The sequence below is a fragment of the Hippocampus comes genome, unplaced genomic scaffold (genome assembly GCF_001891065.2).
Source record: "Hippocampus comes isolate QL1 unplaced genomic scaffold, H_comes_QL1_v1.1 scaffold242, whole genome shotgun sequence".
In the NCBI taxonomy this organism is placed as follows: domain Eukaryota; kingdom Metazoa; phylum Chordata; class Actinopteri; order Syngnathiformes; family Syngnathidae; genus Hippocampus; species Hippocampus comes.
The window spans coordinates 1,001,182-1,019,169 of record NW_017805385.1 but is presented as its reverse complement, the minus strand read 5'-3'; the positions used below and the strand labels follow the sequence as shown (position 1 = coordinate 1,019,169).

The following is a 17,988-nucleotide window of genomic DNA, read 5'->3' as shown; positions in this document are numbered from 1 at the left end:
TGAACGTTTTTCTGCAACTCAGTTAATTCTGACCACACAATATGGATGGAAGTCCGTTGGCCATTAAAATAGAAAGTGGTTTAACATTTGCCTCACAAAGTCGCGTCGTTGATGTTTCGGACGCGTCTCGATTATATTTACCGTGACCACGTGAGTGTTGCCGTGGTTGTGGTCACAATTAAAAAGCAGCACTGTGCCTTTAAAAACAAACTGCTCCTTGTTTCCAGTCCTAACAGTCCACCGGCTGCGCTCAAACTGACACGTACGACGGTGGCGAGGACCCAGGCCCGGCGGACCGTCCGTTCCGGCCAAACAAACCACTTAATTACAACTGAACGTCTGCTCAAAGTACTTTGAATGACTTTTGTTGACAGCGTAAGGAGTTGAAAGTTTTTTCAATGGGTCACCCGCGCAAAGACCAACAGTGAGTGAGTTCGTGAGTGAGGCGGGCGAACGGCGAGAGGAAAGAGGAGGGGGGACCATTGCCCACCGGCTATCGGAGCTGGGATCGACTAGTTGAAAAGAAGACAAGACAGACAGACGGTGGCTTGTTCGCGACGAAGTTGACACACGCAAAGACGCTCCGAGGAGTAGTCTGAACCGAAACTTGGAACTACAAATTTGGATGTAACGGAGAAAAGTTTGAACCTGAGTGTGGATTTGTTTTCCCCCGTCAAAACCGCTAGCTGAAGGACTGTAAATTTAGACTTCACTTTTTTTCTGGACTTTTTACAGTATCTAAACTTTTTGACTCGACCACAGCATCTCCAAAATGGATAAATACGAGGATTTAGGACTGGAGGCAAGTAAGTTTATAGAAGATTTAAACATGTATGAAGCATCTAGAGATGGTTTATTTAGAACAAAGAGGGATGCAGGGAATAATCCTGATTTTGAAGAGACTAGAAGAGTTTTTGCTTCAAAAATGACTAAAATACACATGCAGAAACACCAAGAGGAAATGGCAAGAAACAACCAGGCCTTAAGGATGAATGGGGGTCTCAACAACGCATATTACACGAAAGATCGGCCACCCATCAATAGCTCCAGGCAGCAAGGTGAAGCTGCTGCAAAACCTCCAATACTATCTGGTCCTTTATCGTCTGGAGGTCATTCTTCACAGTTTGATGGCCAGAAGAATCACGCAGCCATTCAGCCTGAGCCTCTAGTCAGCAGGGCATATGGCTACGGAAACAATTCCGCTAATAAGGAGCGCTCAGACCTACATTTGTACCAGAACACCACCCCTGCCGCCCTCGGCCCAGGAAATGCTTTTCACAGTGCACCCATGCACACTCGTCATCCGGTTCCACGGGCCTCATCCCCACAACAGCGCCAGTCTGCATCTCCAACCATGATCAGTCCTCCACCATTACAGAACCCGGATGTCCCCTTCTCATCTAACAAGAGTCCAACTTCTTCATCTTTTCCTAAGGAAAAAACAGACCTCATTCCCTCACTGCCCCTCAGTGCCTTCACAGGAGGGGCCAATTTACCTTCCATACACACTGCAGCTCACTATGCACCATCTTCTCTGACTTCAAAAACATTTTCAAGTCAGAATGGCCCAGCGGTGGCTTCCTCTCAAGTGTCTTCTGAAGCACCTCAAACCAAAGTCCAGGTCGCTTCTGTCTCCAAAAGCTTCAGCCAGAGTCAAGATCAGAGTCAGATACCAAGCTTTGGGAAGGCCATTGGTGCTGAAGCGTCTTCCTTTAAGCCTGTAGAGCCACCACCAGAACACAGCCCGTCAGCTGCTGAAGTCAAATTAGAGGCCCTCACGAATCGTCTGGAAAAGGAGATGAGTTCTCAACCAAAAGCTGACTACTTTGGTAAGATATCAAAATCAATACTAATCCCTCAAGTTCATAATTTTCCAAAAATAACATTGCCCACCCAGAAATTCAGAGCATTAACAAACTAACTGGCTTTTCATTTCTTGTTCTCACACACACACACACACACACACACACACACACACACACACACACACACACACACACACACACACACACACACAATTATCATGCTTGTCATCAATCATGTCACTCCAGACATTTCTCTTTCATAACTTGAAGGGTATCCTGGTGCTCCCCCGTCACTCTTTAATCTTTTCCCTGCTGATAAAATGCCTTCAGCTAGTCAGGCAGACATCAAAGATAACACATTTTCTTTTAATTGTACTTTTTGGAATCCAGAGACGATCCTCTTTTATGTTTTTTTTTTTTTTAATTTGGCGTCTTTTTGAAACGATTAGACACTCACTTCCCAGATGCGGTTCCCTTAAAATGGAAGAAGTGGACATTTTTTCTGAGGGTGTAAAGATTTTAAGGCCACATCAATAACTCGTGTCTTGAGTGAATAATGCTTCATCTAGTACAGTATTGACTTTGTAGTCAGAGTGTAATGTTGCTGCCACAAAGAAATCTCATTATTTATGTATTGGGTTTTTTCAGACCACCTTCCCACTGCACAATACCTGTTTGGCTCAATATTGGTCAGTCAGGCTTCCAAGCATCCCGAGGCCATGGCACTTACAGTAGATGACTTAAACCATTGCTCATTGTTGATTAGTGGAGCAGTTCAGTCGCTATACCATTAAAATATGCTGTGCGTGACTAGCAGTGACTAAAAATGCCGACAGCAATACACTGCACCTCCGACACCTACAAAGCTATCGGATTTCAACTCAGAATTGAATCGCTTGAACCATATGGTGTAACTGTAGCCCTTTGTTTCCAGTGTCCTCTTTTTGTAGACTTCATTGGCGGGTGACATGCTGCTGTGTCACACCATTTAACATCTATCGTCATGCGGCCTACTTTCCCCGCGATTGAAACACAAACCGCATCAGGGTTTACCTACACCAAATTTTGAGGTCACGCAAGTTTATTTTTAGCTTAGAGTCACCCATTTGCGTTGGACTTCTCCGTAGTCCATTACTGGCTAACCAGATTGATTTTTGTGCGAGTATTAATTTCAGTGACAAATGCGCTGGCAAGACACTTGGCAGGGTTGTCCATCATCCACTAAGTCGGCAAGCAAGATAGGATAGTCTGCAGATGTGTTTTTTACGATGAAAGCCTTTTGCTCATGTGCTCTCTCGCTGTTTGAAGATCAGGCCTTTGTTGAGCTAGGAGATGCTATTTGGTGACACAGCAGTGGGCCCAAATTGATCTTATGATATCGGATATCACGCTGGAAACTGTTCAGCACCTTGTTTTCTTACACTTTTCCATACACCCAATCGTGCTTACTCGCCTGCAGGAACTTCCTGGTGGAATGTCACGGTTGTACCCCTCAGTCCCCGCATGTGCGCATACTGATGTGTAAGAGAAGATGTTCTGGCGTACGTCACTGTCACAACAAGGCTCACAAATGGCTGAGCATGTGAATATGACAAATGTGTGGGAGAGCGATGCTGTTTGCAGCCCACCAGAGGAAATGCTTTTTAAAGTAGTGTATCTTTTTTTCTTATTCCCACATCACCACACACAGTCCCGCACTCTCCACCAGGACACAGCTCATCTTCTGAGTCATGCTCTGGTGCAACGTCAGTAATGTGTAGGCTGATCATAAAACAAGTTATTTTCCACACTTTTTGTAAAAAGATCAATTCATTTGTGAATGGGTCACAAAGACTTTGTGGGAAATTGGGTGCTTGTCCTCTCCAGAGTAGAAGAGGATGATATTTCCCAATACATGCAAAAATAATACAATAAATCTGTATGACTGAAATTGTCCTGCCTGAGCCAATCCGGTGAGCCGTACACTAACAGAACTGCAGCTGGAATTACTGGGAAAATGAGGCCAGGAAAGGAATATCTGGAGAATGAGTGCAAGGCATTTTAGAAATGAGTGTTACAGCTCTTAAAACGAAGGCCTTTTTCGAGGTGGCAGTGGAGCAGCTGAACAGACAAAGAGACAAACGCAAACATGAGTGGGTGGGTGCTTCTTTGTCTAGAGATTAATATGTCGAATAGCAAAATAAGTGGTAGGTCATCCTGTTGTTGCATCTGCCCTTTTCTTTCAACTTTCCCCACACATGAACACACTAATTTAGTTGAGTGTTTTGTTGCGTGGAGCTGGAGGATTGATTTACCCCATCCTGCTGTTGACTGGAATGCTTCCCAGGGATTCTTGGCTTCTTTTCCGGCAAGATTTTGGAGGGCCTGTGATTGTGATCCCCTCCCAGGCATGTCACTGTGTCTGATGAATATAGTCCAAGCCTGGTAAATGTGTTTTTTTTTTTTTTAATCCCATGTTTTCACGTGTTTGTTATTTAGCAGGATTATGCAAAATACTATGTATCTCCTTGCCACAAAACGTTGGGATGGCTCAAGGAAGACAGTTAGTCCAACATATGTACTGTAAACTCTCTTAACCAGCCAGTTACCTTGACTAGCCTGGTCGAACTCACTCTATTCACTTTTCTTCAGTGTTTTAGATTGTTATATGATTTATGGCCGCATACAGAGAAGATGATGGCCTGGGCTGAGGGATGGGCAATTTAAATGCTGGCGGTGGCCACAATTTTTCATCAGTGCTACTGGAGGGGCACGCAGACCCATGCACTTCCTAACCAGACATACGACAAAAATTCTATTTCAAATATGGACAGACCATGTCCTCTTCATGTATTTTATTTTTGGTAATATGTTTTTCATTGTATGTATGCAAGATCATCTATCCTGACCCAACAACAAATGGTTTGAAGCAAACAGAATAACCACATACTGTACTTTTTTTTTGTCTTTTTCCCCAGTGCAATCGCCTCTTGCATGAAAATTACCATTCAAGGATGGCAAAAAAACGCTGAAAAAGAAACCAACATTCAGTGCAAGAACTTATTTTTTTTCATTTTTCCACAAAAAATAAACTCACTCAAAATTGTAATGTTATTTAGGTCCTATGTTTCTCCTGCATATCATTCCAAATTCGCAAAAAAAAAAAAAAAAAAATATTAGGCTTAATCACATTGTCGCATATGGCAGTATTAGACCAAGTTTAAGTGCAATGAAGACATTTCTGCCATCTAGTGGCGATTGGTGATATTACAACTCGAGGATGTAAACATGTGTCTATGTAGTTGACAATGCTTTGATCAGCTGATACCACTAATAACAATTAATATTGCGGCACTTGCTTATGCTCACACACATTGTGAATCAAGTCAATTTTGTGGAGGAACTGAAACGTGTCCTGTTCTCCTTCATCTGCCAATTAGCCAATTTTCACAAAATTGAATGAACAAATCATGTAGGCTCATGATTTGTTCATCGTGCAAATTTGGCAGGGTTGTTAAATTTGCTAACAACTCTTTACTCTGTGGGAGGTCAAATTTAAAGCATGTTTATTTTAGCTTTAACTTTTTTAAAATTTCAAGTCTCGTGGTTGCCGTTCATGCGGTAGTTAGCAAATGATGGCGACGGTCCGCGTTGGACCTCCCATAAGAGCACAGGATTTTGGGATGCATACTGTCTTGCTGTGTCATTTTGTTAAAATAAACAAAAATATTCTCGTAGTTGATTTGAAGGTCATTACCGGAAGTCCAACTAGATGAGAAATAATGCCTGTGAGCTCCCGAGGTGCGTGTGGACAGTGGGTTTGCAGGGCGGGGGGTATTTCTTGGGTTAATGTTTTGCTCCCCCTCCTCCATTTGAAGCGAGCAGCCGGTCGTATGAATAACCTCACTGTTTTGGAACATGGGACACTGGCCAAAAGTACATATGCAGCGGCCCAACCTGAGAGGAGGTTGCCAGCATTAAATCAGTACTTTTAATACGTGGTTGTATTCGTGGGGACTTCTGAATTGCAGATAAGTCTACTTAAAGGAGTCATGACCTTGAATCACTGTCAAAAGGTGTATGGAATTTCCTGTAGTGACATCTCGGAACCCTCTCACTGTTCGATGCCTACCGTGTTGGTTCATAGAGTTCAGTCAACATTTTATGACTGAAAACTTTTCTTCAGCTCATCAGTTTGTGGTCAGGAAACTGTACAATGTTGTCATCTAAACAAAATGGCTTACATAAGAGCAACATTCCTCCGCGCTCCAATAATTTCCCTGTTATCTCTAAATCTTTTTTTGAGCCGTTGGCGTCCCCCGAGGATGAGTTCCATCAGTAGCAGCACTAGGAAACACCACACTGAAATACATGAAATCCAAATATATATTGTCTTTTAACATTTATTTTTGCGACACCGGCTGAAAAAGTGGACTAAATGCAAGTGTGTGTTTTTGAGTGGAGGCTGACGTGTCATGTGTGTTGGATGCAGTGGAAACAGAAGTTTCTTTGTGTGTGTGTGTGTCAGATGAGGACCAGGGGCGGGCTGGCCTGCATGGGCTGCCCTGTCACCAGGGAGTTTTTCTATAAAAAACACCCACTCACAAATAACCGCAGAACCACCCAGTGCAAGAGACACACACACAGTCCTGACTTTCTTGTTACGTTTTATTGATTGTCCACTTATAGCATTTGTGATCGATACAGCCACCCGACATTGAGGATTTGTGCTCAACTTTGTCCCATACTGTCTGCTGTTTTATCACATCACAGGATACATTATAGACTTAAGTGTAACAAGACAACGAGTAAGATGAAAACTATTATTTGTTTGTTTTAAAACCAGATAGATGTAGGAATTATTCCTAGCTGTAACTTGTGGTCAGGTTTCTATATGATCAATATATAACTCCACACTCCAAAAAAAAGACAGGTTATGTTGTCTGGTTGGCTTGCTCTCAAGCATTTTCATCTTCCATTTTTAATATTCTTCATTTTCGTTGCGCGTATGATGCAAGCGCACGTCCCCACCCACAGCCCAATCCACCCACCACACAGCCACTGGCAGTGAGTCCTCTGAAAGGAGGCAGCCTTTGATTTTTATCAGTGTTTCATTAACAGACTTCTCGGTCCCTGAGCCAAATCAAATAAGCAAAACGGGATATTTCTTTTTTGTCATGACACAGCATGCTAACTAGCTTCCTGTCCTAAATTGAATGCTTCCCCCCCTCGGAGTCTCTGTTGCTTCTGCCTCTTTTAATACGGATCAGCGCTTTCACGCTAGTTTTTGCCAGGACCTCGAATGAACACTATGTGTAAGTGCTAGTAACAGCAAACCCTTACTGAGCATTCAAAGGTCATTATATAAATTACCTTCTGCAGTAATTTGCTGTGGCAAACAGTTTCAATGTGTCTTCTTGCTACTTGTGCCATTTCTCAGGAGTCTGCGTTAAGTGCACCAAGGCCGTGTATGGAGCCAACCAGGCATGTCAGGCAATGGGTAGCCTCTACCATGACAACTGCTTCACCTGCAGTGCCTGCAGTAAGTACACACGCGCACACACACACACACATAACACGAAGTTTCTTTACCGTGACTTCAATTCAAACACACTGTCACCTTGTCTAAAGTGGGGTTGAGAATAGTTTATCCATCAAATACCTTTCGTAGCTTGCTCAATGTGGAAGCATGCTGTGAGGTACCCCCCAGGAAAAAAAAAGCATTTCGGCTGGGGAGGAATGCAGGCATGGGGCCCCTCAGGAGGCTGAGCTCCAGGAGCACACTGGGTGCTGTTATTTCAGCTGGACACAACAAGAGTACAGTGCGGAACCAGTGTGTAGACCATTCATTGGGACCGCGTACAGAGAAGTATGCATATGCATGCACAGCTACAATATATGGTGTGTATTCATGGATGTACCAACAGCAGTACAGATATGCAGTTAGGCAGTAAGAGTACTATACATACTCTACCTTAGACAAGACTTTTTGTTCAACATCCCATCATGATCCAAGACAACTTGCTGGTTTGTTACAAGTCTTGTCGATGAGCGCGGGCACCGCAGTTCGCGTCAAGATGACAGAGAATCAGAAAAACAAAACTGTTGGCAGTACCAGTGAACACGCAAGGGAGCACTCTCATCTCCCTTTTTGCTTTCATTATGTCATGTACACAGTACACAAAATACAGTATGTGGCCTGAGACTCAAGTGGAACTGTCCTCAATATGCCAACTCTGGGGCTTGATATGGACCCAGACCGGTTATATCGATTATTTTATAAAATTGTTCCAACAGTGGGCATTTATAGGTGTCTTATTCTAACTTGAAGATTGTTCTGTCAGCTCTTCTGGTCATTACAGAAGTAATTGCATGCACACATTAAATACAGTGTGTGGATTGTAAATTAAGTCATCTATTCAGAGCAGCTTCATGATTGAGCGCGTGCGTGCGTGCTGCGTGCGTGCGTGTGTGAGTGAGTGAGCGAGAGATAAGCAAAAGGTGAGGAAAGAAGTCCTGGGGGAAAAAAATCAGAGTAAACAGCACACACTTAAAGCTGTCTACTTCATAAGCATTAATTGTTGACGTTTGTAATTTTAAGAGCCAACTTTAATAATAATAAATAATTTAATAATAAATAAATTGGAAAAAACACACATTTTGTCGTCCTTGAAATTCCCGTGTGAAAATCAACAATAAATAGCATTGTAAGGCTGTACAATGGTCTTATTTAATTTTACTTGACACCGATTGGTAAATTGTACTGAATTATAACGCATGATATATGTTAAGTTGTTCTGGGCTCCAGCTTGAAGACATTTTCCTGCACTGGACCTTTTTAACTTTTCATTGCAGATCCCTGCTCTAGTGGGATGTGAAAATCATTCAAAAGCTGGTCACTAAATTGCTTTTATTTCTGAATAGGATTGCATAAGGGAATTTATAAAAGGCCTTAATGAGAAAACGTCCTTGCCTTTTGTTCTTTCAATCATCTCATTTACATTTTTATGGACATGCAGCTCAGTATGGTCCTTTTCCCGCAGTTAGCCCTACCTTCTGACTTTAATAAAGCTGTTATCCTTTTCGCAAAGCTCAGAGCATTCCTGCTCAGACTGACTGGGATAAAAAAATGCAGGAAAGAGAAGGAGAGGAACTACTCTACTACTTAAGCTATGTATGCAAAAGATTTGGAAGATGGGTATTATACCCTCAGCAAGTGAAAATGGAAGAAATTTGATCAAGGGTGAGGAAATGGCCTCCTCCATAGAATTGTCCAACAGGGGTGTGCAAAGACCTTTGGAGGAGCAGGTGTTCAAAATTGAAAGATGGCACATGGAACTTATCTGTTATATATATATTTTTTTATCTATTTCATGTCCAGAAATGATCATTTTGTGTCAGTGTTAACTCTGCAGTATACTGTGACCACAAATTAGAATAGAAACAAACAAACAAAAAAAAATCCCATGTCATGTCTGTGGTTATGTAAATGTTTATATCCCGGTAGGAAAATCCTGATGTGGAAAAAAAAAAGTGGTCCACATCAATTTCTTCATCCACAACATAGCATAGCTTCTCTGCCCTCAGTTATTTTGTGATCCCTTTTTTTTTTTTTTTTTTTTTTACAGCGTGAAGTGGGACACTTAACATATAAGCACATTCAGTACTACAGTAATAATAATAATAATAATAATAATAATAATAATAATAAAAAAATGTCAACAATACATTCATAACACATCTGATCTCGCCATTTTCAAACGGGGGGACATGCATTCCTTAAAGGGGAAGTCAAGTCAGAATTGTTTTTTCAGTAATAAGTTCGACGCCTCCCTGCTAGTCTAAACACAGTATTCTGTTTAATATGGTGTTAGTGGAATATGATTTATGCAGAATCTCAGGGAGCTACCATTTTGCCTACTGCCACTTGCTGTCAATTGAAAATGACATCACAAAGACTAAGGCAGGGCTAGGGAACTCCGGTTCCTCCTGAGCCATATCCTACCTGTTTTAGAGCTTTCCCGACTCCAACGCACCTCGTTCAATTGATCATGATCGTTTCAGGCTTCTACTGAGCTTGCTGATGAGCTGATCGTTTGAATCGGATGCGTTGGAGTAGGGAGTGATCTAAAACAGGCAGGATTTGGCTCTCGAGGAACCGGAGTTCCCTACCCCTGGACTAAGGGCTCAGGTAACGACCAGGAGCAGCTTGGAGATTTATGGACAAAATAGACAAAAAGGAATTTAATTGTTTTAATAATGTAAAAGTGTGTGTATCGGAGGTCAGTTAGAAGGGGAATATATTCGGGGTTGCAACTGCTTGATTGACTTGCCCTTTTATGTGTGGTGCTTCTGCATAGTTTAGGATGACCTGCCCTCCCGTCTCTCACCCACACACTTACTCAAAGCCTTCAAACATGATTGATTTCTAAAGTACTCTTGTCCTAACACTTTTTTGGGTGGCTGAGTTACATAACATTGTATTGTCAACCCCCTTTATTTGCAGGGCATAGGGATCGATCCGGCACGCGATTCGTGAAAATTTGCATCTAATTGTTGCCCATTGAAACGCATTCGGCAGTTTTCCTGATTTTTTTATTTATGCAAACCCCAAATATTCTTCAAAATCACAGAAAAAAATTCAATATATGCTTTCCAAAGAAAAAGGGAGGGAGGGGAATGGACTGAAGTAAAAATAATAGTATTAATAGTAAAAATAAACAAAACAATATTTTTTTTAAATATTGAATAGAAAAAAATAAAAGAAAATCTTCAAATCCACGGGTGCCAAACTGCAAGCGCAGGGTTCGACCCTACTGTCATAAGGCCACAGACAGACTTTCACAAACAAGCAGGGCCCTGTTGTCCAGATTGTCTTGGTAAGATGAAGAATAAAGATTCCGGGGTCGAGCCCAACTCTGATTGGCTGATAAAAAGTGCAAAATAAACACCCCCTCTCCTGTCGCTCCCCCACTCCCACACCTTCCATTGCCAAAAAATGTAAAGAATGTTCCCCCTTCCTGTGGGACTTGCACAGGAGTAGCCATCTGAAGGCAGCGTGCATGCTTTGCTGTTTGTGAGTCAGATTCAGCCTGCAGAAGTACTGAGGGAGCTTGAAAGAAAGTACTGTACAACCAGCATATAGAGAGACGACAAGAAGTACACCAGGTCATTTTGGGTTTTGATCTGTTGATGCATTGCATTCCAGAGGAAGAGATTGTTTTCTCCGCGCACCTGTCCAGTAATTTGATTTGGTGATTTTCTCCCCACATGTTGGACCCAGATGTGTTTTTTGTCTGCCTGCAACTTGCTCTGTGCCCCAACTACAGTATGTGGTACATGATCAAAGACGTGTAAATGTACATGGATTTGACTTTTTGCAGGTCGAAGGCTCAGAGGAAAGGCTTTCTACTATGTTGGTGGAAGGGTTTTCTGTGAAGAGGACTTTCTGGTGAGTTCGATGTACACTCAGCTGCACCTCCGCCAAGCAAAAGTATTGTTTTCACAGCAGTTGGTCAATCTACTGACTGCCCCTGTAGATAGTGGTACAGTATATCTTTACTGGACAGGACTTTTTACTTTTGCAGCACTTGAAATCAAAATGTACAGTATTATTCTCATCCTCTTGAAGCAATAATAATATTGAACTGAATCATACAACATGAGCTTCATTCATTTTCGGCCATGCAGATTGATAAATGATGAGACGCACATCAAACAATCTTTTCAAAGTTGCCAGCCTAATATATCAGTCCCACTTTAAAATTAGACTTTGGAGAGGTTGGGAGGAGGTCAGGAACTTGAGAAGCTGGTAAACCTTACTGGGTGTTAGGGCGGTTGTATGTATTGACACCAGTCTAGTAAAACTGATGGAGAAATTGCCCATGCATGTACTGATTTGATTGTTAGCTAATACAGTTTAAATCCACAGAGATAATTACTGGTATTTAACTAGAATGAAAAATAGTGTTTTGGCTTTTTTTTTTTTTTTTGCAAATTTTCCAGAATTCTTATTGGCTACTCAAACTATAGCTCCAAATGTGTCTCATCTCATCAGCACTCCATCACAAGTTTGAATATTTGTAACGTTCTTCTCACTCTTGCCAATTTGATAAATATTATTCAATTATATCTGGTTTTCTTTCAAGTAAGTCAAGTCCAAGAAACCACGCCACACTGACTGTGAAAGTGTTTTTTTTTCCTCACCGGAATGAAAGCTGTTCCGTGCAGACGTTATAAAATAACCGCACTCACTATTTTTTCTCTTTGTCTTGAAAACCCTGACTGTCTTGTCTTTTTGTAAAGTACTCAGGTTTCCAGCAGTCAGCTGACAAGTGCAATGCATGTGGTCACCTTATCATGGACATGGTAAGTGTTTGTGGTGTTTCTCAACCTTCATCAAGCCGAGGCACTCATTTTACATGAGAAAAATCTCACGCTCCACCACCAAACAAATAATGTCAAAAAGTATGAATGCAGAATTACTCACTCAGTGTGAAATCTGGGCCTGGTGGCTAAGCATTTCAATTGTACTTTTTCTCATTTATTTGACAAATTAAATGGAATTTCATATTGTCCTCATGCGCCCCTGATTTTCTCTCATGATACACTTGTATTCTTTGGCACCTTGGTTCTTTGGCATCTGTATGGTGCTGGAAATGGTGCAATCAAATAGAAATATCAATGTGCTACATCCTGGGCTAATTTTGTTTCTGTACTATTTTTTTCCCCTCCAGATCCTGCAGGCTCTCGGGAGGTCGTACCACCCGGGCTGCTTCCGCTGCGTTATCTGTAATGAGAGCCTCGACGGCGTGCCCTTTACTGTGGACACAGAAAATAAGATCTACTGTGTTGAAGACTACCACAGGTGGGTATCACTCTTTCAGCTAACAGTATCGACCTGGCATCAATTTTGATGTCTGCGTGGAAAAAAAACAAGGTTTAAGGCTATGCAAAAGGTGATCTCAAGCACCTGCAGAGAAGAGATGACTTCAGCATTTAATTTCCATTCTCCTGTATTTCCGGCAAAATGCATCAACTGTTGTCTGTTCCTGATTTAACATTTTGCCTGCCTCATGCTGTCATGATGTAATAACCACCCTCACTCGTTCCAGAAGCCAAGCCTGCTATATTCAGTTGCAAAGCACAGCTATCCCCAAAGTGCTACATTATAATTATAGAAAAATGACTCTTAGATGTGGTCAAAATGACTCAATGTAATTATTCCATGATTCCCAGGTGGGGGTTTTTGGGCTTTGAAACCAGCGGATTATAGGTAGAAATCTTCCTGGAGAAAATAAAATTTAGGTGACTGTCGAATCCGAAATCATGCTCTGGAGTCATTCTCACGCTAACAGTATATTGTTCAGCTGTACAAATTACTCATGAAGCCAGCCAAAAGCTGGCTACCACAACCCCGACAGCTGTTGGCAGGCTGCTTGCGACAACATGTACGCAGCTAAGCAGAGTCTGACAGGCCTAAGTGTTCTCGCCACGGTCTGAGTGCACAGTTGACCCCTGGTCGATAGTCGAGCCTGCGCACACCAAGACATTGTTTGTTTTAACTCCCCGCTTCTCGCCATGTGCTCACGTATAAACATTTTTTTTTTTTTATCTGATCATTCTTTCTGGATCACGTTTGTCAGCGAGCCATGACATCTGCAGAACTGGCATCTGCTCAGTCAGATCAAGATTCTGAATCTAATCTGACCGAAGAGGCAAAAGACTGTGGCTCAACTTGAAAGGCTGGGAGAGACATCAAGCGTGGAATGAACGCTCTGTAGTTAGATGAGCTCAGTTTAGCACTGTAATACAAGTTAAAGCAAATCTATTTAAGGTTTTTTTCTTGATTCCATTTTCCAGGGTCCTGGCTCCCAAATGTGCCTCTTGTAAACAGCCCATTCTTCCATCTGAGGTAAACATGTCTTACTACGAGCTTTTAGCTCATGTCCTTTATTGTGGTTGGGTGACTTGTTAAAGACTTCAGTCACATGCAGAGGTGGCAAAGGTACTCACGCTCTTGATTTAAGTAGATTAAGTAGATATTCTTGTCACATATGTCCTGGCATGAATAAATGAACATATACGTTTATGTTTAAGTCAGTTATGCACAGTGAAACCAGATGCACAATTTGCATTTATCCCCCCTCCCCGAAAATGATCACCAAACGGACTTATAAGACCCCGAGTCTCAAGCAATCATGATATCACCAGTGATTGACCTTATCTTTCTCTCTTTTTTTAACTAGTCGATTTTGACAAATGTTCACAGTAGAAAGTACAGATATCTGTTTTCAAATGTAATGAGTAAAACTAAAATTGTCAAAATAAAGACTCTGGTAAAGTTCAAATATCTGAAGAGTCTACTCAAGTACAGTTACTTTTTGTGATTCATTGTTTCACGAGAAATTATAGATATTAAAATAATTACATGTGAGAACATGTCCAAAAATTGTGGCATGCTTTCACGGGTTAGCTAAAATGACGAGTATGGTCGAATTTGACCCACGGGCCAATGATTGATTATTGATATTGGAGATTGGCGTTTGACTGAAGTTCCTCTATTGACTTGACTTGACTATTCAATCAGTTCAGTGATGAATTGTAATGTCCTTAGTGCACGTTAATTGCCTAAATATGTATTTTCTAATTTCAGCATGAGAAGAAAGGAAGCGTAACAAGACATGTTTGCAAAAGCAACACAATGTCCCAAATTGGCACCGGACTTTGCTGGAATCAAATTTCAAGAGCTATTTCTCAAAACAAAAAAGAAAAAAAAAACGACTTTTGGAGCAACTTGGCGTGAATGTTGTTGGCTCAAAAGTACAATAAACACCAGTTTGAGCTCCGAGGTCATACAGTGAGGCTGAGGTGTCCTCTGAGTCGATGGGCTTCATTTGTGTCAATGTCTCAGCAGGGCTCTGATGAGACCGTCCGTGTCGTTTCCATGGACAAAGACTATCATGTGGAATGCTATCACTGTGAGGTGGGTAATAACACTCTGCCAAGACTGCAATGTGGATTCTCTGCTAACACAAAAACACTGATAGGGGCTTCATGCCAGGCCCTCTAAATCAGTGGTCCCCAACCTTTTTGTGGACCGGACCAGTTGAGACAATTACATCCTCTTCACGGACCAGCGACCATGTTTTAAAATTGCCAGTTTTAAAGCACTGACACTGACAACAAAAATAATTAAGCGTAATTAAACATCTTATTCACATAGATTTTTTTTTCCCATTAATTTCAAAGTCTTATTTTACTGTCCAACACATGTAGAATAAAATAAAATAACACAGAGAATCACTATGAAATGGACCAATCAGGAATGATAAATATGTCAATCAATGTTCGAAAGGGGGCACCTATTGGCTAGTGTCACACACATTTCTGCCACCTCTGATGGGCCAAGGCCCGGTGCCGGTCCACGGACCGGTGGTTGGGGACCCCTGCTCTAAATGGGCTCATGATTAGACATCATAATGATCCCTGATCTTAATTACAGCCGTGACAATAATTATATACCACTGAGTCGAGCCAAGCTCTGATGCATTATCTCATCATGACTCTCGTCGTTTTACTTGATTTCTGCGCGAAATGTGATTTAGTCTTGCTTCTATTCATCTTCCTTCATGAGTAAATATGCAACCTTTGTAGAAGAAATGATGATGCTTCTTGGGGATATGCCTCATCGTTGAGGGCCGTTTGTTCCTTTCAGGACTGTAAGATGGAGCTGAATGATGAAGAGGGTCACCGCTGCTACCCTCTGAATGGCCACCTTCTCTGCCACTCCTGCCACTTGAAGCACATTGAGCCAGGCAGCTCCTCTTCTTTGGCCAGCAGCGCCTCCTATTAACGCCAGTATGGGTGGAGGGGGACACCTGGTGGACATTTTGGGGGAGAACTCTCACATTGGAGCGTGATCGCAATTCTTGTTGTCGAGGATTTGTTGGAAGTTTCACTTAATGGATTGATGAAACCTTATGAATCAACGCTATTATAATGAAGGAAAACAATACGTACTCCAGCGCGTTATTTGAATACAGTAAAGTTTGGTGCTATACCTGACACATTGCAAAATGCCTCAAGCTTCACTTTCAAACGTCTGCTTTGGCTTCACACTTCTACGCTAACATTTAATACATCCTGGTTTAAATATCACTGATGAAACAAGAAATATGCCTGTCTTCTCTTTTACTGTATAATGCTGGTTCAATTGAAAATGTGCAGGCAACACGGTAGCCTCGTAGTTTGCATGTCTACCTCACAGGCTAAAGCAGGGGTGTCCAAACTCGGTCCTCAAGGGCCGCTGTCCTGCCTGTTTTCCAGCTCTTCCAGGAGCAACACACCTGATTTTTGAATAATCAGGATCTTTCTAATGCTGCTTCAGAGCTGGCTGAGGAGCTGATCATCTGAATCAGGTCTGTTGCAGCCGGGAGAGCTGCAAAACAGGCAGGACCCTTCAGGCCCAGAGCTGGACATGCCTGGCCCAAAGGTTCAGGGTCAGGTCCTTCTCTGCACCACTGCATGTTCTCCCCAAGCTTGTGTGGATTTTTCCAAAGTACTCCGGCTTTCTTGCAAAAAAGGCTAATTGAAGACTAATCAATCCATTTGTGTGAATGTGAGCATGAGTGGGGTTTTTTTCTATTTTTTTTTTTTAATGTTCTCTCACAATTGGCTGGCAACCTGTCCAAGATGTACCCCACCTAGTACCAGCTAAAAAATTACTTATCTGTCCGAGTGCTATCATCATGACCAATACTAAAACACAGTCGCAAAGTAGGCATCAGTGTTTGTCAAAAACAAGACATGCTTTATTCCTAAACTGTCTACAGTATTCGAACATTATTCACGGTTTAAACATTAATACTACTCTTAAATATAGGAAAATTATTTACGTGATCCATCCATCCATCCATCCATTTTTTAATCCGCTTATCCTCACAAGGGTCACCGGCATGCTGGAGCCTATCACATCTGTCTTTGGGCAGTAGGCAGGGAACAAATGGTTGCCAGCCAATCGCAGGGTACAAATAGACGAACAACCATCGGTGCTCACACTCACACCCAGGGACAATTTCGAGTGTTCCATTAACCAGCCATGCATGTTTTTGGAATGTGAGAGGAAACCAGAGTATACTTACTTTATGATTCAATTAAAATTTATTGCACATAAAATTGAAATAAAAGTATACCTGAATGTTCCAAGTTCAATGAATAACTCTAAATTGCCCATAGGTTTGATTGCGAGTGTAAATGGTTCCCAACAAGTGACTGACTGTCAGGCAATGGTTTACCCCCCCTGCGGGATATGCTCCAGCACACCTGGACCACGCAGTGCTATCGAAAATGATTAGTTCTAGCCACAAACCTGTGGGTTATTTTCAGGTTTTCCCATTGCTTGGGATGTCTCTGGGTAGGTACTCCAGCTTCCCCACGCGTTAGTGCAATTGGAAAACCATTAATTGCTCCCAAATGTGAGTGTTTGTCTGTTTCTTTGTGTCAATCCTGTGATTGATTTGTGGTCAGTCCGGTTTGTACATCATCAAGGTTTGACATTAGCATTTGTCAAGAACATCTTCCCAGTGCATCTGTTTGGGGATAGAGTGCATGAAAATGTTGAAGTTAAGGGCAAAATGTAGAAGTTATTGTCTTCCATATGCAATATTTTATCATGAAACAAACATGCAGGAAAATTTTTCCTGCAGGTGCAGTGAGGCAAAGTCTCTTTGACTCGTACAAAAGAAAGATGAACTCTGTTTTGTATCATGTAAGCAAGAATGCAGATGATAGCTTTAGCTTAGTAGAATCGTTTCTGTCACATGCACTCGGGAAAGCACTTAGAATGCAGTATGTTTTCTTGGCACCTATGAAGGTTGAAATTTCTAATATGCAATGAATTGTTTATTTTCAAGGACATGTTTTTTGGGGGGGGCCTATATGAATTTACTCCAGTGCCCTATTAATCATATATTGCACAAAAACCTTGTTAATATTGATTGGTTTGCAGTGTAACATAATTGTGAGGTTGCCTGATTTGCCATTTGTTGTAATTTTAGGCCCTTATTTCAAAGATAATTGGAGTGTAAGATAAAAAAGCATTATGTTCATTTGTTGAGTGATTATATTTAATAAATTGTGCTGTAGGTTAAACAAATGTGTACATTGTTTTATATATATATATATATAAAACATTTTCTCAGGA

At 41.6% G+C, this 17,988-nt stretch overlaps 1 protein-coding gene across 2 annotated transcripts; it reads left to right on the top strand.

Moving 5' to 3' along the window:
- Positions 1-219: 219 nt before the first annotated feature.
- Positions 220-15,858, top strand: limd1a (LIM domains containing 1a). Of its 2 annotated transcripts, none has more exons than XM_019872957.1 (8): positions 220-1,829; positions 7,225-7,326; positions 11,168-11,235; positions 12,090-12,152; positions 12,521-12,651; positions 13,647-13,698; positions 14,701-14,769; positions 15,502-15,858. In XM_019872957.1, exons 1-8 carry the CDS (start codon positions 773-775, stop codon positions 15,637-15,639), a joined length of 1,680 nt encoding a protein of 559 aa, XP_019728516.1. In that variant the 5' UTR covers positions 220-772; the 3' UTR covers positions 15,640-15,858. The 2 variants fall into 2 exon arrangements, with proteins under 2 accessions (XP_019728516.1, XP_019728515.1); XM_019872956.1 differs by having other exon boundaries at positions 14,698-14,769.
- The last annotated feature ends 2,130 nt before the right edge of the window (positions 15,859-17,988 follow it).